This window comes from Gopherus evgoodei, chromosome 14 (assembly GCF_007399415.2).
Source record: "Gopherus evgoodei ecotype Sinaloan lineage chromosome 14, rGopEvg1_v1.p, whole genome shotgun sequence".
Taxonomy (NCBI): domain Eukaryota; kingdom Metazoa; phylum Chordata; order Testudines; family Testudinidae; genus Gopherus; species Gopherus evgoodei.
In genome coordinates, this window is record NC_044335.1 from 16,256,593 (window position 1) to 16,276,186 (window position 19,594).

Below are 19,594 nucleotides of genomic sequence, written 5' to 3' on the forward strand. Positions count from 1 at the left end.
TACTATCCAGGCTACTGATCCAGAGTCAAATCAATGGCTTCAGCAAGATGTTAGAATGCACTATTATTAATAGGAGTAGCAAAAGGGATGCATTTTCAAACCCGGACTCTAATTTTCAACCTATAGCCAGTAAAATGAGTAATTACTCATAGGAGCAAATGATTTAGCGTCAATTTTTCCAATACACTTCAAATGCACAATTTTGCTCCTTGTTTGCAAACAGATTAGATGAGCACTTGCATACTGGCTGAAAATCTGACTGTAGACGTCCAACTACACTATTTGCTTGCACTTGCAAACTGGTGGTCAGAAGACTAATTCATTTTCACTTATAATTGGCTGTGGGTAGAAAACGGCAGAAGCAAAATTATTATTAGTCTTCGTGACTAGACAGAGGTCTCTGAACTTCTGGCCTAAGACATCCTCTGATTTCTTGTTGAATCCAGTTGTAAGAGACGCTGGACACAGGAGTGTTCTAGCTGAATGATCACTACATCCAGATCCATAGTACAGTGAAAGGCCAAATCAATCACAAGCAGAGAAACAGAGTCTCCATCTAGCAAGGACAGCATGAATCCTACTAGACATCCTAGAATGCCAAATCAGGGCAGTCAGGATAAAAATAGCTCCCATCAACTATAACATTTTCTTTTTCTTACCTGCAGCCGAGTGACACTCAAAGGTGTGAAATTCTTTTCTACCTTTGTAAACATCAAATAAAATAATACATCACTTCCCATATGATCCTTTCAGCTGAATGCCCGCCATTTGTCAGCACAAGCTTCAGACACACATTGGAACTGGCTTTTGGAAAAAACTGATCCATGTATCCAAATGATCATAATAGAATGATCACTAAAACCCAAATTCCACTGTAATACTCTCCCACGTACACACAAATTGCTATAAGCCAGAGTTTATAGGACTGTCTTAATTGTGAGCTCTCCACAGCAGTACTCTCTTATTTTATCTTTCTACAGAACCCACTTTGTACTTTGCTGAATCAAGGCACTGAAGAGCAGCTCTTGCCTGAAAATAAATCTTGTACAAATGATACCTGTATCCTATGTGTATTTTGAGTTGGATCTTCTCACTTTGCTGGCAAAAGTGAATTTTTTTTCTACTTTTTTACTCTAGTTAGCCTTGCAGAGCTATAGGCGAAAGAGGTGGAGTCTATTTCCTGCTTGTGTATAACCACAGAATTGTAAATTCAGTTCCATTTACCAGGGACAGAATGTGGTCCTGCTACACCTGTGCAAACCCCAGATGGCAAAGTTGTTGCAGAGGTGTCACTGAGGACAGAATCTAGCCTGCAGAATCTTTTAGTACTGGTTATAATATGAGCCAGAAAGACCCTAAATTCATGTGATGAAATGGAAATATTGTTTTATCCCTACTCAGTAGAATCACATAAAATAAGGGGCAGCACAGGTGTAAAATTACTGTCCATCTTGAGAGTGACTGCATCAAATACTCCATTTGGCTTGAAAAGTGTTTTCTAGAACCCAGCTAGCCAAGACACAAATCTCAGATTGTGACTGTTGGCAAAAAATATGAAGTGGTAATCCAAGTTTGTGTTTTAAATAATTTTCAATTCAAATTAAACACTGAAGTAGTAACTATCAATAAAGAAATAGTAGGTGAAAGAGGGTTCTCTTACTGTTAGAGAAAGGGAGTAGGAGTCAGGGGCTCTGTCATTTACTTGCTTATAATTTTAGGCATGTCACTAGAGCAAAGATTTGCTAAAACAGAAGCCCAAATAAACATAAACTAGGATTTTCAAAAATGCCTAAAGGAATTAGGCATGAGACTCTCACAGTCAGTTTGAGCACCTAAATCCATCAGGGTGTGATTTTCAAAAAGTGCTTAAGTCAATATTCAGGCACCTCCCTGATTTTCAAAAGTGTTGAGAACCCAATAGCTCTTATTGATGTTGGGATGCTCAGCACTTTTGAAAACTAGGGAGATGCCTAATTGTCTTAGGACCCTAGCGTTAGACTCCTACTTTTGAAAATTTTGCCCTGAAGCTCCATGACTCAGTTACCCCATCTCTAAAATAGGACAATACCTACCAGCTTCACAGTGCTGTAGCTGGATATAAAATACTTCAAGCCCTTGGATGAAAGGTGGCATAAAAGGGCAAAGAAGTTTGCTCTAGAAAATACAATGCTTTAAATACATTAAATCAATTGCCATTCCCGACTTCAACACTAAACCTCATGGGAGGGGAGGGGGCAGGGAGAATTATTTTGCTACTTTGCACAGGGGTTGAGCTCAAAGCTGGAGAACTGCCCACCTGGAATTGATGCCATGAACATTTAGCTTCTTCCACTTCTCCAAGTCAGTTAGAAGTGATATTAAACATTATGTGATTTATCTTGTCATGTTTTAATTATATTCATCCCAGAGGCAACCTTGCCCTGTGCTGACACTGTAATTTTAATATACTGCTTACTAAATACAGTGAGGACATCATCTTAGTGAGTCGTACTGGCTTCCCTCATTCAGGATACACCAAACACTAAAACGCTGCAGAAGAGGGGAGCACAGCAATATCTTTTACACAATTACACAAGACTATTATCAACAAGCTGAAACTGATGGACATGAGACCCGACCTTTTTAATTAAAAAAACCATAAACACCATGGCATAAATCCCCCTACAAGTCACAAAGACCTGATCATTATGGATACCTTAAATCTAATACTAGGAGTTGGTGAATCAGAAAATAAATTACTCTTTAAGGCCCCAATCCCGCAAGCACTTAAACAAGTGCTGTATTTTAGGCCACTGATTTGAAACAAACAAGGAAACAAAAAAACATACCGCCTAAGGGAACAAAATTAGTTGCAAATATGTGAGCACTTCGCACAATTCCAGAGGAAGGGCAACCTCAGAAGCACATTTCCCCCCCAAGAATGCAAATCTCAATGTAACAAACCTCTAATTTATCAACTTTGGCATAGATGTTGTGCATTTCTACCACCTTGGCTTTAATGAGCGGAATGGTCTCGTCCAGGATCTGGGATGTATCGCTTCTAATCTGCACAGAAAACAAAAGTATCTCACAGCAGAAAGCATCATCGTGATAAATACACAGCACCTCAACAGCAACTTTCACCTGACCATTTCAAAGCACAAGCTTTAGTAGGACAAGACGTAATGGGATTAATCTGCAGCAAGGGAGAATTAGGTTAGATATTAGGAAAAACTTTCTAACTCTAAGGGTAGTTAAATTCTGGAATAGGTTTCCAAGAGAGGTTTTGGAACCCCCATCATTAGAGGTTTTTAAGAATAGGCTGGACAAAACACCTATCAGGGATAGTCTAGGGCTCTAAATTTACTTGGTCCTGGTTTTCTGCAGAGGGCTGGGCTTGATGACCTATTGACGTTCCTTCCAGCCCTATATTTCTATGATTCTATGATTAATTAGGCAAATTACAAAGCACCTCATTGAAAGAGCTATTATTCTACCCAGGATACAAATAAGGAAACTGAAGTTTTGCGATTTTCCCAAGTCGTTCAGGGAGTCAGTGGAAGAACCAGGAGTAGAACCCATGATCCTGAATGCAAGGCCTTGCCTACTCCCAATCTATCCACTAGACCCCAATTACTTCCCCACAAATCTTTTCTCAAGAGAGCTTTTCATTTTCTGTTCAGCAGTTCTACTCTCAATATAGCTAACCATGGTTAAAAATGTATTTATTTTCCTTCCATCCCCTGACTTTGATTTGATCTGAGAGGCGTTGATCCATATTGGGCGGAATTAACAATTTCAAATAGTTTTTTATAAGGATAACCTGTAGTTTAGCCTACAGCTATCAGCCCTGGTAGCTGATGAAACAAACAGGTTGATTCTTAGAGCCTGTCTACAATTAAAACGCTGCGCCACTGCATTGCTTCAGTGCAGACATAACCTACGCCGACGGGAGGGGTTCTCCAATTGGTGCAAGTAATCCACCTCCCTGAGACAGAATTCTTCCATTGACCTAGCGCTGTGTACACAGGGAGTTAGGTCAGTTTACCTAAACCACTCAGGGGGGTAGATGTTTCACACCCCTGACAAACGTAAACTGACCTAATTTTCTAGTGTAGACCTCAGTGCCTTAGCCATCAGCAAATCCAATAAGAAAGGCAGAGACCCTTTAAACTTAACTAACATTGTTTGATTTGTGCTGCAGACAGGCACTAAGCACAGAAATGTAGGAACTGTCATCCTGGATCAGACCTGTGGTCCATCTAGTACAGTATTTTGTCTGTAACAGTACGCTGCATCAGATGTTTTAAAGAAGCGAGAATATCCATCATGCATAATTATGGCATAAACTGCATAGAGGAAGTTCCTTCCTAACTCCTGTCAGTAAGTGGTAACTTGTGCCCTGAAGCAGGAGGGTTTATACCCCTTACATACATTTTTATTTTATCTAATGGGAACCGTGGTTGTTTGTATTAACATTATTTGTACTACTGTAGGGCCAAGGAGACTCAGCCAGAGATGAGGGGCCCATTGTGTTAGGTGCTGTATAAACACACACAAAAAGATAGAGCCTGCTACAAAGACTTTACTGTCTAAGTATGAAAGATAAGAGACAGCAACTGGATACAGAGAGATGGGAAGTACAAGAAAACGACACAGTATTGGCCATCATGATCAGCAGTGATATCAGTGCACCAGCGGCCTAACCATTTTCAAGTTTTTTGGAGGCATCATCTATTTAAATGTCTGATCCTTATTTGGAGTTCTGCGAAGCATGAAGTTAGTGAAAACTGAGTATTACCTTTTGGTATATAAATGGCCTTCAGTGATTAGCTTAGTGAGAACCAGTCAGATACCATACCTATCCTCCAATTTTCGGACCACAAGCAGAACAGAGAATACAAAATTAAGTGAGGGATAAGGCAGGAATTGAGAAACAGCTATTCCTCCTGCTCTTCACTTCTAAGATCTAATGTACCATGACTTTTGACGAGTATATTAGAAAATGAATCTACAAAATTGTACACTGCCCCAAATCATTTATATTATTATGAGGATTGGGGACCTGACCCTGCAGTCCTTACTCAGGCAGAGCCCCCCACACTTTGAACTGTCAACAGTGGGAGTTTTACCTGAGTAAAGACTGCTGAATTGAGCCATTAGAGTGTGGAGGTTTGTACAGGCAGCAGCATATTCTTAAAAGTATGACGCTTGTTTCGTTTTAAAGTATCAGAGCAAACCTGTCCCTCTCTATGTGCTAATGGGTTCTGCCATAAAAAAGATTGCAAGCACTTCCAGACAGGTTGTACAGTAGCAGTGAAGAGGCTGTAATTAGTGCTTCTCTGCTTCTGCTGACTTCTCCCTTCCTAAATTAACAATGGAAGCATCAGAAGTAGCAGCAAAGGAACCAAAAAATGAAGGGCCCAACACAACAAGCGACACCCCAAACTACTGCTGCAAAGCCATTCATTCAAAAGGAAATGGTGCTGTGGAAGAGGACTCTTGATGGGACTCTCTCCAAGCGGCTTTAACTTCTGTCCAGCAAAGAAGTGGCTTCTTTTAAGTGAATGAAGAAATTCAGGCCTTAATTTAACAAAAACAGCAAATCCCATGCAAACAATGAGATTAGATAAACGGTGCACAGTAGGAACACATGAACCAAAGGAACAACAAGGGCGGCTGGGCCTACTTATACAAGGAATCTCATTGGGCCTAAGTGGGATGGAGCAGAGGAGGGTTTACATAACCTGTGGGCTGTCATGGCTCTGCCTAGAATTATAATTGCTTCACTCTAGGACCTCAAGGAAGCCTTCCGCAGGGGCATTTTCTGGCAGATGTTTTGTCCCAGAGGCTGTTGTTTTTTTTTCCGCTGGCCCTTTTCAGACCACTGGCAAACAACGTTTTATTGGAACTGACTAGAGTGGAATTGGGGTCTTTCAGCTGAGGTGATAATGGAATGAAGCTGGGCTGGCTGACCCTGCAGGAGTTTGTTGTGCATTTTGAGATTTCCCCAATTTAAACATGCCCGCAGTAAAGGAATTTACACAGTGCTTTCTGGGGTGATGGATACCAGAAAAAGTTTTAAGTGTAACTATTTTGGAGAAGGGTGTGATTTAACAAAATAGTTATACTGGCACAATTCCTAACATGGACAAATTAAAATCAAGACTTTTCTTTGCATGGATAAACACGTATGCGTGCGATGATCTTACGATTTGGTCTGGTATGATGGTATGCATCCACACACGCACCCTTCCGTACGCTCTAGGATAAGAACAACATATTGTGCACATTATATCTGACAGAAAACCAGCTCAGACAGTGAGATCCCCTCAAAAGGGAACCAGATTCTCTCATTTCCTTTTTTAACAGAAAGGTATTTCTGTTAAACAAATTCACAGAATGGGACAGTTAATACAGAGGAGTCTGGGGATCGTTTGGTTAGTGCCCTTTAGGCCAGGGGCAGACAGAACACTCTGCTACACAATATTTACCAAACACTGATTGGTGACAAGTTTGGAGTAAGTCATTTAATTTGCGTAAAATTGAAAATTGACCCTCACATTATCCAAGATAAGGCAGCAAACCGTGTTGTCTAGTGTTGGTTAAAAAGGAGCTGGGGAGAAACCACTTAGAGACCCTACCACTAGATAACTACAGAACATACAAACACAGTTTGGGGCTGTAGCCAAAACAACTAAGAAGTTATTCAGACCATGTACAGTGAGGGCAAAAATTATCACCACAGCAAGGTTAAAGCAGCCATGGAATACAATCTAAATTGTCTTTGAGGGCAAAAACAAACCACTAGCACAAGATGCAGGAGAGCAAATTTTCCAGCAAGCAGTCAGTGATGAAAGGAAATGATATGCAAATATGATTCAAGAAGAGTCATTCTGCAGCCGTCTGCAGAACCACAGCGACAGAAGAGTTCAAGAGGAGTCAGCCCATAACAAAGAAGGGAAGTACTTCTCTTGGTATAGTAACCTTTTTCCAGCCAGAGAAAGCATGACTGGTCTGGAAATTCCACACGATAAAACAAGATTAATTTCCCCTACATGCAATCTGTTATACTTTACTTTATTGAAGATTAAACTGGGTGCTCAGCACAAGTACCAGAGCACAATGGTCCATAGGAAAAATCTGCATTCCCTTTACTAAGCTTTGCTATGTTAACTTGGAAGATTAAAACATTTTGAGCTGTTTAACAACAATTTGAGTCAGCAAGACAAATCTCAGGGAGGGAATAGGCTGAGAGCAATAGCCTAATACAGAGTAAACCAAGTAATAATGGAGAACTAAGACACAAGCCAGGAACGGCATGCAAGCTCCAAGTAGGACAGATATCCAGATACAGTAAAACCTAATGCTACATATAAAATGGCATATTTGAATGGGAAAGCCTTCTGCATCAAGGTCAAAGCCTTAGAACCAAAACATGCAGCGGACTTCTAGCGGGATCAGTTAAATAAGAACTGTGCCAACACGGAACCTGAGAACCAAAGCACACACTGGAGTTTAAATGGTGCCAATTAAACATGGATAGATTTTTGATATATTAATATTTTTAAACAAATTTATAGTTAATAAATGAAGTCATATACAGCACAACAGAATCCATGTGTGTGGCTGAAACAATAACTGGAAGTCAAAGATTATGTCCACAATCTGGTAATCCCAGAGATATATTTATTTGAAATTAGAAGATATATCTGTAGGTTCCCATCCTCTGCTCTGAGCACCCAAACCATGGGTTAAAACACACGAAATAACGCAAAGGGACTATGCATAAATATAGCCACCCCAGCCCTCAGTTTACTTTCTCCTCAATTGCTGGAAAAAAGAGAGAGCAAAGGTGGGAGGTTGGCAAATGCAGGTTTGGAAAGATCAATGAGGGGAGCGAGTTCTGAAAGAAGTTGCCCCTGCCCTAACAAACACACACAGAAAGAATGGATTTCCTTTCTTTTAGATCAGGGTTCGTCAACCTTTCAGAAGTGGTGTGCCGAGTCTTCATTTATTCACCCTAATTTAAGGTTTTGCGTGCCAGTAATACATTTTAATGTTTTTAGAAGGTCTCTTTCTCTAAGTCTATAATATAGAACTAAAACTATTGTTGTATGTAAAGTAAATAAGGTTTTTTAAATGTTTAAGCAGCTTCATTTAAAATTAAACTAAAATGCAGAGCCCCAGGACTGGTGGCCAGCACCCAGGCAGTGTGAGTGCCACTGAAAATCTGCTAGTGTGCCGCCTTCAGCACCCATGCCATAGGTTGCCTACCCCTGTTTTAGATCAAAGACATTCCAGCCTGACAGTCTCTGCCAATTTCAAATATGGCTGTAATTCTTAGGAGGGGAAAAGGGGATCTGTCACAAAACAAGGTCCCAAAACATCTAGGTTTTATAGGCTAAAAACCAATACCCGGCCAGCAAGATTCTAGCTGGAATTCAAGCCTACCTCAAATTCATGCCTAGAGTCTTTGAATCACACACATAATTAGTATGCAGAGTTACCACTGCTGTGCTGCTAAACCAGGTAATTGTGTGCAGCTATGTACAATTAGCCAGTTGCACATGATCTCACAAAATGTATGGGTAACATCATGGTATTGGCATGAACACACCAGACACAAATTGTGAGTGCACAGTTGTGTGCCTAATATGCTTATTAAAAAAACAAAATTAATGACAATTCAACAATGAAAACACAAGTGAAATGGCCAAATAAGATTTTGGTCTTAAGCATCTTTAGTTATAAAATTTTAGCATGTTTTATTGGGGGGGGGGCATTTATTGAAAAACAAAAGCCAAGTTCCTCAAAAATTACACACAATAAACAAAACATCTTACCTCAGCTGGAAACATATTATAGAACTCTGAAAGGTGCTTCTTGATATTAGCTAGATGGATCTGGTATACAGTTAGACAAACACACCTAAAAAAAATGTTTGCTATGGACTGTAATGCAATACTGAACCAATGCACATAATGAGAAAGACAAGAATTGCCGATGGAAGTCTGCATCCTTAGAAATGGGTGGGGTGGAGAACAAAGTCAAATGAAATTTGAACAAAATGCAAAGCTGTCTGCAAGAAGAGCCCTGTGAAGAACTCAGGATTTGCACCCAATGAGGGACAAAACTACCCTCAGTAGCACAGAAGCTAAGACAACACTGAAATCTCCTCTAAGCCTGATCCAAAAATCTTCAAGTGCATTGTGCCATTGTGACTTATTCACTTTATTTTTTAACATAACACTTTACGTGGCCATTGTCATGTACGAAGGGTTAAACACAGAACAGAGCTGTCCAAAGCAGTGACACTCAGATCTCAGTGGTTCAGCAGCCAAATTAGTGCTCAACATTACCCAAAAGAGCCACAGTAGTGTGAATTCGTTTCATTTAACTTTAATATATTTACATATATTATTCTCACAGCAAAATGACTGACCAAGTATTCTACCATTGCTTAATAACATAGTAAAAGCATTCTGATTGGTTAATAGTTTAGACAGGTTAATAATTAAATCACAGTGTTTTAATATCATGTGCTGCAGAGCCGCAGGAGATATGTTGAAGAGCCACTTGCAGCTCCCAAGCCTCAATCTGAGTATCACTGGTCTAAAAAGACAATAAAATAGGGTGCAATAAACTTGGGAACAGAGACAGCTATAACATCTCACATCTCTTTTGGGGTATTCTGCTTTCAGAGCCTCCCACGTGGTGACATCTCCGTGTCTGTACTTTATTTCTATGACTATCCAGCTCTGGAGGACAGTAATAGATATTCTACTTGATGGGAAATATCCCATTGCAAGAGATTACACCAGCAGAGATTTCCAGGTGTCCATGCATTCCCTTCAAGGATTAAAAATCAGAGCAAAGTTGTGAATTTTCACATATGACTAAGCTGGGGGGGGGGGATTTTTTGTTTTTAAGAGGAGAGAAGGGCAGCGGGTATAAAGACCCCAGCAATTCCAAGAGGAAATGAAGAAAGTAGAATTGGATGGTTTACAGGATATCAACATTTCACCCTTAGATCACTAATTCAGATCTGGACCAACTCAGAACTTGTTAATTATATTTGGCTAGCTGTGAAATTAAGTGGCTGTTGTGAAATTAATTTGCTGGGTCCAAGTCCATATGCTACAGGACAGTTGTACATTTAAAAAAAAAAAAGCTCCACAACAGGCACCCATGCTGGCAGTCCCAGAGGGAGACCAAAGACTGTCTAACCCTCCACTAGATGTGTTCAAGGCAGATTTGAAGAACAATAAAGTGTGTGTTTCTTAACTGCGGCCAGCAGCAGATTTTTTTTGCTGCCACGACAGCAGCCTCCAAAGCATGAGTGGAGACTGTGGGGGCCAAAACGGCAGTCTCTCCCTGCAGCACCAGCTGTTGCTCATAAACAGTTGTTACCAAGGGCAGTGAGATGTGCTACATTGGTGTTTGTGCTGGCGCTGCCGGCAGGGATTGGTGCCCTGCACCACACAGCCTCCTTAGGGGCTTCCAGATAGCACCTCTGAGACACGTGGGGCTAGTGTGCACAATGCCAGAGGCAGTTACGGCGTTTGGTCGCTGGGACGCTTCCTGAGGAAGCTCACTCACTCCTGCCTGGCCAGGTCACAGGGAACCTGGGACTCCACAGGTGAGCAGTGAGTTCTTGACCCACCGTCCCTGAGGCAGGCTCTCACTGAAGGGCCACAGGAGGCAAGGACTGCGAGACTGGCCACACTCTGAGGCCACCAAAAATGATGTTGTGAGAACCCTGCTCTGCCCAGGTTACCTGCTCTACAGATAAATAGAAGAGTTCGGTTTTCTTGGTTAAAGTACTATACCTCCCATGGTACACCATCTGTGGTCCTAAGATGGAAGCTCTCAAAAACTACATCTTCCTGTGGCTGGATCTACGCTTCTTACTACTTTACTATTAGAACCTGTGAGTCAAGAGCATTTATTGGTGAAGACAAGCAGCATGCTCAAAGCAGAAAAAAAAATTACCATTATGTAAGTGCTTTACGGAACACCTGATTGAAACACACAAAAAATTCCCCTTGCCTCTTGCTGGCATGTCAAAAGGCCAAATTATTGTTAAATACAAAAGCTGGACTAAATCCAAAAATTACATGATAGTTATCAGAGTCTCAGACCCTGTTTAATGTGCTGTTGCAAGGAACCTGTCACTGCAGGTACTGCATGGCAAGGCACAAAATCAGCACACGAAGTGCAGCTCTTTGATGTTCCCAGATAAGGTCAATAATCTGTATACAAGCTAATTATTCATAGCCTGCAGGTTGTGGAAAAATGTTTTCATGAGTAAAGCGAAGATGAAACATGGAAACTAGGTTAGTGTTGGCTGTAGAGGAGGTTGGAAAGACGGAAAGTCTCATGGGAGCTCTGAAAGCTCACAGACCCCTCACCTGAGCAAGATATGATTTCCTACAGGATTCAGCCAACAGCATAAGGTGTGCTCCTGACCAACAGGCAGAAGGATTCAATGCTCACAGAAGCTTTAATGAAAATCCCCCACAGGACAAATCCAGATGAGAGATGGACTATTTCTTTGGTTGTCCTTTATTTCATCTGATATAAAACCACCAGCAGTGCAGAGTCACCGAGTCTAATCACTTGGCTTGAGCAGCTCCTGGCACAGAATTGAAAAAGTCCTCATCTTACAAGAGACTTCAACCGGCTTTTTGGTCCTGAAACCTGAGTGACTTCTCTCAGTGGTCAGAAAATACTACATTTTGGACAGACTATAAATGCCATATTAGAGCATCTTAAACTTATACATAGGTGCCAAGATACTCAGACCTCTGAGTTTCATATGCTCCTTTACAGCTATTTTTGTCAAAAGCAGAATGGAAACAGGACCATGTGAATGGCCATTAATGCTCAACTGTACTTTCAAGATGTTTCTCCTCTGAACTCCTCAGAAACCCGGGAAGACCTCTCTCTGTTTATCAATATGCAAAGTCTCTTCTTCTGAAAGTAATGATACTTTCTCTTCACGACAAATGGCTATGCCTCTGACACAGCTACATTCATTGTTGAGTGGGAGCAGGAAAAGGAGTGGCAACTGGATACAGTGCTCCAGTGTCCAGTTTGCAGGAAGCTTCGGAAAATTCTCAGTACTAAAGTTTTGAAGTGGGCATTCTCCTCAAGAAGCTTGCTGCCAGGACTGGTCATCCCACTGTGAAAGCAAAGGACCAAATGGTTTGGAGACAGAATTATCCTCTTGCCCTTAGAAATGACATTCCCTCCAGGACAACAGTGAGACTCATGGGCAGGGCAGCAGAAGGAAGTTCACACACCTGCCTATTGGTATCTGTTTAGGGGGGGCATCGATCAGTGTTCACATAGCACTCCGTGTGAGTACTCGGCCCGGGCCAGGGAAGCTAGTGATCCAACCAACAAACCAAATTCGGGGATGAATCCTGGTTACGTGACACCTGAGACATGTTGTGCATATGCTAAGAAGTGGATAGCAGAGGACTCACTCTGCAAGGTTGTCAGTCCAACCTTCCACTTGCACTTTAAGAAAATATAAATTGGGGAATATCTGCTTTGCAACTGCCTAAGCAACCCTGACCTTCTAATTCCCCCCACTCTCCCATAGTCTCTCCTCATTATCACAGGAGATCTTGGATGGTGAGGACTTTTTCCTGCCCCTTTCCATTTATGCTGCATAATTCCCAAGAATCATATAGAGAAACAGTTCCCCAAGCTATGGTTCGTGGAGAATTTGTTGGCTGATCAGATGCAACTGGCTCTCCTCCTGCTTTCCAGCTGCTATGTATCTTTACCAAGATTGTTAAAGGTACATTTATACTTACTCAATATCACTTTCCCATGTAAACAACTGATGTAATTGCCACAGGGATGTATGCAGTAGTGCAAGTGGGTGAGGAGGAATGTGTATGGCTGCTAACAAACAGGGAGATGATCTGCACATTAATGAATAGGAAGGGAGACAATCCCTCTATTCAGATATGGTCCACACTATAAAACTGTAAGAGAACCCCTGAAATAGTGTCCTACCCTCTAATGTGTAAGGAAGATGCACACTGCAGCTTTGGATTGCCCTAGCCAGTTTGAACTCTTCCACATCAGGGGGAGGAAGGAAGAGGTAAAGTTGTCTAAAAAATGACATTGTTTTCTTTATCATGACCACCTCCAAATAGCCTGCATGCAGCCGGATCTCTCAGTGCAGGAGACTACAGAGCAGCAAAGCAATATCTTTCCTTGGTCCAACTGTATCTCATCCACTCTCCTGCCGTTCTCAAGTTCATCACAAATGATTAAGGAATGACAATGGCTGGGGAGCTTGTATGGTACAACCGCTCCTCAACACACAATCATCCCTGTGTTACCTTGTGCTCCCCCGATTTGTCTGTTGCACCCATCCCTGTTGTGTCTCATCTTACACATAGACAGCAAGCTCTTTGGAGCAGGGATTGGTTTTATGTCTGTACAGCACCTAGCACAAAAAGGCCCTAATTCTTGACCAGGGCCTCTGGCTGCTACCACAGTGCAAACAGTAAATAACTAATATTAAATAAATGATGCCATTGCCCCCACATCAGCCAGCCTGGCACCACCACCTGGAAGTGATCCAAATATTGAGACACTAGAGCATGGAGTCTTCAAAGAATGTTCCAGAAAACTCCTCTTAAATAAAGGGAAGCTTCCCAAGAGAAATAAAGTCTTCTGAAAAAAAAACCCATTCAATTCTATCTCTGGTATGTCATTAGGGTTTATTTTACTATAACTATCAAACTCAGAGGGAAAAATAAAGCATGATACTAACCAAGCTGGGGAAAGGACAAAAAAAAAGAAGCAAAATGTAAAAGTTGTGCGTGTTGCACTTTCACATGTACAAATAACAGCAGATCAGGAGATCTCCTAGATGCCTGTACAGTGAACTGTATGGAGCTTGCGAACGTTAAATATAGTGCTCCATTCTAGGGTCTTAAATATTAGTGCACGGGACTGCCACCTTGTGGCTCAACTGCCACTGCTCTGTGTAATAAAACCATCTCAGGGGAGGGAAGAGTTATCAAGATGGCTGCCTCAGGAAATACTTGTGTGTGTTTTTTTTCCCCTCCCCACTGCTGACTGCTGCCCTGTTTGAGCAGCATGGTTTCTAAATCACTACCAACATGGCCTCCTCAGAAACCTACTGGAGAGAGCTGATAATAGTGTCAGTAGGGTGAATCAGAGTTATAAGCTAAGCACATACCACATCAGTTACGCCACAGAACTCATCCAGCCTTATTAACATCTCTTCTATAGTTTCTTCTACTTCTTTTACCTGAAAAACAAATATATATATATATATTTATTATATGTATGTATGTACGTATTTAGTTGCTTCTGTGAATTAAAGGCAGCGCAGCCTTGTCAGAATGAATATCAGTGTGAGCCGAATCCTGTTTTGATTAAAAGTATGTTTATTTGTCAAAAGCTAAGTCTGGGAATGGAAGGAAATGTTTTGATTTCAGGTTACCCATAAGATATGGTACATCGTTCTTTCCCACTCAGAAATATAGAATCTAGGTCAACCTGAGGAATTTTCAAGCAACCACAGTCTAGCCAAATCCAAGAGTTCAAAAATCATGAGTTGGGTGCCCAAAATCATAGGATTGTTTTAAAAATCATGAGATTTTAAATAATTTTAGGTTATTTTTTTATTTGCTTTTGAGCTTTTGGGGTTCATGTTTTCAAACTTACTTCCTCAGTCAGGAGGGCCTGATACTTACCTTGACTTTCACTGATATATATATATAAAAAAATAAGATCTCTCGTACAACAAGATTCCAGGAACTAGGGCTTCATGAAAAGCTCCAAAAATCACAAAACTTGAGATAATGACATAAGAGCTGGCAACAATGCAATCAGCCAGATTCTCTTCCAAGCCTGGTATCTTCTAGGTATACCACTATGTAAGATGACTCCATTGCACGTGTAATAGGTGTTTTAAGGTTCTGATCCTGCAATGGTGGATCTCTGGATCACCCCACTGATTTTAATGGCAGTCCACCCAGAGATGGCTCATTGCAGGAACAGCCCTTCCTGTTTAAAAGCTCAGCCTCTGTTTCAAAGACAAAATAAATCACTCCATTCCAAAACCATCACTAACACTTGGATATAAATAATACCAAAGTGTGATTTAAAGCTCAAATACCTGTTATAGCCCATGTTATTTTTACTGACAGAATTTTTTTAAAAAATCCATTAGAAGACCTACATGACATATCTAGAAAAAAAACACTTTGAATATATTAATGCACAACTCCCTTGAAAAAAAGCCAAAAACTCTTGGAATACATTTTTCGGGAGGGTCGCTTTACTGTTTTCTCATAAATTTATCAAGAATGAAGCAAAAATTCAGAAATACTGCAGATCTCAACAGAAGAGTTACATCTGTGGCTGTCTGAAGCCAAGACACTCAACATACCCTCTGTTTGCAGACAGACAGGAAACCTGCCGAATTGTTGCTATTTATATGAAATCTGGCAGTAAAAAGCTGTGCTCATAGAAGAGCTCGGTAAAGTGGTGTGACCTATAAGGCAGACAGAACTATCCATAGCCTGAAAAGTCATTCTGGTAATATTTTCAAAAATAAATTAAATCATCAAGATATTAAAAACAGAGAGATTGTAAACAGAAAAAGTGTTTTTACAGTATAATTTTTCCCTAAAATTTAATCAGTTTTTGAATCCTGGATCCAACCTTCTGCCTCTGTCTTGGGACATGCACTGAACAGGTGATTTCTAACTCAGTCTCAGTTCTCCCGTCACAATCCACAGCATGAAAATACTGCAAATGAAGAAAGTTTTACAGATCAAAGGGAAATTATCCCATTTGTTAAGGTTAGTTTGCTTAAATGTTCATTAAGAAAGCCAACTAAAGAGAGAAACAAGAGTAAAGGTGTCTAAGTAGGGTCCTTTATCATTCTAACTCATACTAACAATGATTTGTTCAGCTTTTATCCTAAATTTACTATTATTTTGCCTGGAGAAAAGAAGATTAATTTAAGTTGCCACCATGAGCTTCAGACTGGGTAGATATCAATAGAGCACTCAACAGCGTACCGGTGCCTGACAATACAGATAAGAAAATCCCTGTCCCAGGGAGCTTACATGCTAATATCAGATATTGCATAATAAAGGAAAGGTACACGATGGAAGAGAGGGGGTTGGAGGAAGGATGGGGTAATAACAATGACATTTCTTAGTGAGGGCTAGTGCACAGCATGGTGGAGTACAAACGTTTTTATTAATAGAATAAATTACAGTAGCTTGAACTTGATACGGTGGAGGAGCAGGTGCCAATGGTAGGGGGTGATGTGGTCAGGGAAACAGGCAAGGAACATGATCTTGGAGGCTAGGTTTTGAATGGACTGAAGGTGGGTTCCATGCCGTGCAATTCATCAGCCAGTTTTACTTTGCAAAATGTCATTTATACGAACAGAATAACCAAAATACTTCATAGTTTGACTCAATATCCGAGCAGAAGGTCAAAGGCCTTCAGAAGCATAAGAGCAATTTGCAGTTGAGATTGATAGTGAAAGTCAGGGCAGCAGAGTGAGGCAGGGAGTCTGTTCCAGACGTCAGGAGTTGCAGAGGAGACAGCTCCTGCACCAACAGTAATAAGATTGCATGGAAGGAGGGGGGAAAGCCTAATGACACAAGTGTGGGGGAGAGGAGGAAAGGAAAGACAAGCGCTGCACAAACATCAACTCTGCATTCTTAGTTCTTGGGGAGGAGCTGCCACTGGAAGCAGCCCAAGGAAAGACAACAGAACTACATCCATTCATAGAATATCAGAGCTGGAAGGGACCTCAGGAGGTCATCTAGTCCAACCTCCTGCTCAAAGCAGGACCAATCCCCAGACAGATCAGATTTTTGCCCCAGATCCCTAAATGGCCCCCTCAAGGATTGAACTCACAATCCTGGGTTTAGCAGGCCAATGAACAAATCCTCCTTGTAAACTGTGGCCACTAATACAGACTATGGCCTTCTTGCAGGTTGTAGAGACTGGATTCTATTGCCTCCTAAACCCCCAGGGTTGGGAAGGAAGGGGGCATCTGCATTTCACCTCTAGTGAACAAAGATTGACATTGTTTAAAATACTTGTGAATTAACAGTTTGAGTGATATCCACGGATAGGAAATTTACTTCCTATGGAGTGAGGATGACATTAGACAGCACCAGCTCGCTCACTGCACATGTGGATAGGCAAAAGTTAAAAGGTCAACATAACTGTATAATCTTTGCAGCAGAAAATTACAACACACTCTGGATTAAAGATTTTGACCGTATTCAGACTAAAAATTACAAATGTGTAAGGCAGGGGTAGGCAACCTGCAGCACGTGAGCTGATTTTCAGCGGCACTCACACTGCCCAGGTCCCACCCGGCCACCAGTCTGGGGGGCTCTGCATTTTCATTTAATTTAATTTAATTTAATTTAATTTTAACTTTAAATGAAGCTTCTTAAACATTTTTAAAACCTCATTTACTTTACATACAACAATAGTTTAGTTAATATATTATAAACTTATAGAAAGAGACCTTCTAAAAACGTTAAAATGTATTACTGGCATGGGAAATCTTAAATTAGAGTGAATAAATGAAGACTTAGCACACCACTTCTGAAAGGTTGCCAACTCCTGGTATAAGGTAAATTCACTTCCCATGGCTGGGGCTCCTAGGCACTATCGCAAAAGACATAATTAATAAAGCAAACAAATACTACTGCAGTACTTCTCAACCTATTCTATAGTAGGACCCTTCCCATTTAGCAACATGGGAAGGACAGAGTGTCGTGACCCCCCCTCCATCTGAGAACCGATGAACTAATGAGAGTCTTCATGCAGCTAGAGCAAGATTACTACAAAAGGCAGGAGCAGATCAGTGGCTAAGGGAAGAGAACGCAGTCTGGATGGAATGCAAGGGTGGCAGCAGCAGCTAAGGAGGAGTAGGAGGGGAAAAGTTCAGGAGAGCAACACTCAGAGGCCAGGAAGGGAAAACCATGAAATCACAAAATGGGTGGAGGGGAGGAGCAGAACAAGGCACCAAGCACATGGAGGCAGGAAATGAACCTGACATTTGTTTTCACAAGAGCAGCAACACCACAATAAGCTGCACAAATGGAACAAGATCAATTCAACCTGCAAACACACATTACTAATGCTAATATTTTGCACCTCAGTGACATCTCACTCTTTGCAAACAATAAGAAATCAAGCTTCAAACCCCACCTCCATTTTACAGATGGTTAAACTGAGCCACAGAGTAGCGGAATGACTTGCCTTAGAGCACACAGTGAGTCTGTGGCACTAAGGCAATAGGACACCTCTCAGGCACCTGCTCAAGCTGATGGAAGGAATCTAAGACTTATACACCTACCCAGTCAGTAAGACCAAGCCTTTGGCAAAAGAACTCAGCCATGGCAGTATTACAAGAGGAGGGACAGTGTGTGTTTGCACAGGAAATGTATATGTCCCATTTTCTGAGCGGTGTGGGTTCTTGGTCAGATATCGTATATGAAGTTCCGCCAAAAACGTCTTAGTTTTATTTCACTGACCAATGAGGCAAGATTAAAAAAAACGGTGCATGTATAGTCTTGAGAAAAGACAACTGAGAGAGGACCTGATAAAAATCTTCACATATGTTAAGGGCTGTTAAAACTTTCTAATTGTAAGGATAGTTAAGTTCCGGAATAGACTTCCAAGGGAGGTTGTGTAATCCCTATCATCGTAGGTTTTTAAGAACAGGTTGGACAAACATCTGTTAGGTATGGTCTAGATTTATTTGGTCCTGCCTCAGCACAGTCTGGACATAATGACTTGTTGAGGTCTCTTCCAGCCCTACATTTCCATAATACTATGAAATAAGTGTATTGTTCATACAACATTATGAACGGGCCTGGCAAAGGAGAGACAGAATCCCTACCTTAGCTTACTTTCTAAGGGCCCTGATTCTCTTCCCATTGGCATCAGTGGAAGTTTTGCCATGGACTTCAACAGGAAGAAGACCAGACCCCATGACATTGCATGACAACAGAAGATAAACATTTGGCAAGTAAGGCCAGGAAAACAAGCAGGACGCGTGCTACTAATAAGATCACATGCTTCTTTTGTTAGATGCATCTTGGAAGTTCCACAATTGCTTTATTCTTAAGATACTATTGCTTTGAAGGGAAGGCTAAAATATAAAGGCCACAACAAATGAGATACACTCTGGTCACAAATATCCCCATATTTTGTAGGTCTTTGATATGCTTAACCTGTAACGTGTCCCTAGAGCTTCTCCTCCATAGACCAAGCACTGTAACAGGAAGGAAGAATGGAAGGAAATGTGGCTATCTTTAGAAAGCCTCAGCAACAGTCAGAAAAGTGACTGTACAAAGGACACAAGTAGCCAGCTGGCTAATGACATCTTGAGGCAGTTGGAGAGACACAATATTTACGTATTTATACATAAAAACCAAATGTACACATAAGCCCGTATGTTTGATTGTATCCCTCCCCTCACCCTCTCTATGTTGCTTGCCTTCTTAGGGCTTGGCTACACTGGAGAGTTGCAGCGCTGGTGGTGGGTTTATAGCGCTGC

General features: G+C 41.2%; 1 protein-coding gene across 3 annotated transcripts in view; it reads right to left on the bottom strand.

Annotated features, from left to right (window-relative positions):
• BCAS4 (breast carcinoma amplified sequence 4) overlaps positions 1-19,594 on the bottom strand; it is a 64,966-nt gene that overhangs the window by 33,173 nt on the left and 12,199 nt on the right. For all 3 annotated transcript variants that reach the window (XM_030533733.1, XM_030533734.1, XM_030533732.1), the window contains 2 exons: positions 14,216-14,287; positions 2,944-3,045 (listed from right to left, as the gene is read on the bottom strand). In XM_030533733.1, coding sequence (XP_030389593.1) covers positions 2,944-3,045; positions 14,216-14,287 — 174 coding nt within the window. The remainder of the gene's footprint in view (positions 1-2,943; positions 3,046-14,215; positions 14,288-19,594) is intronic.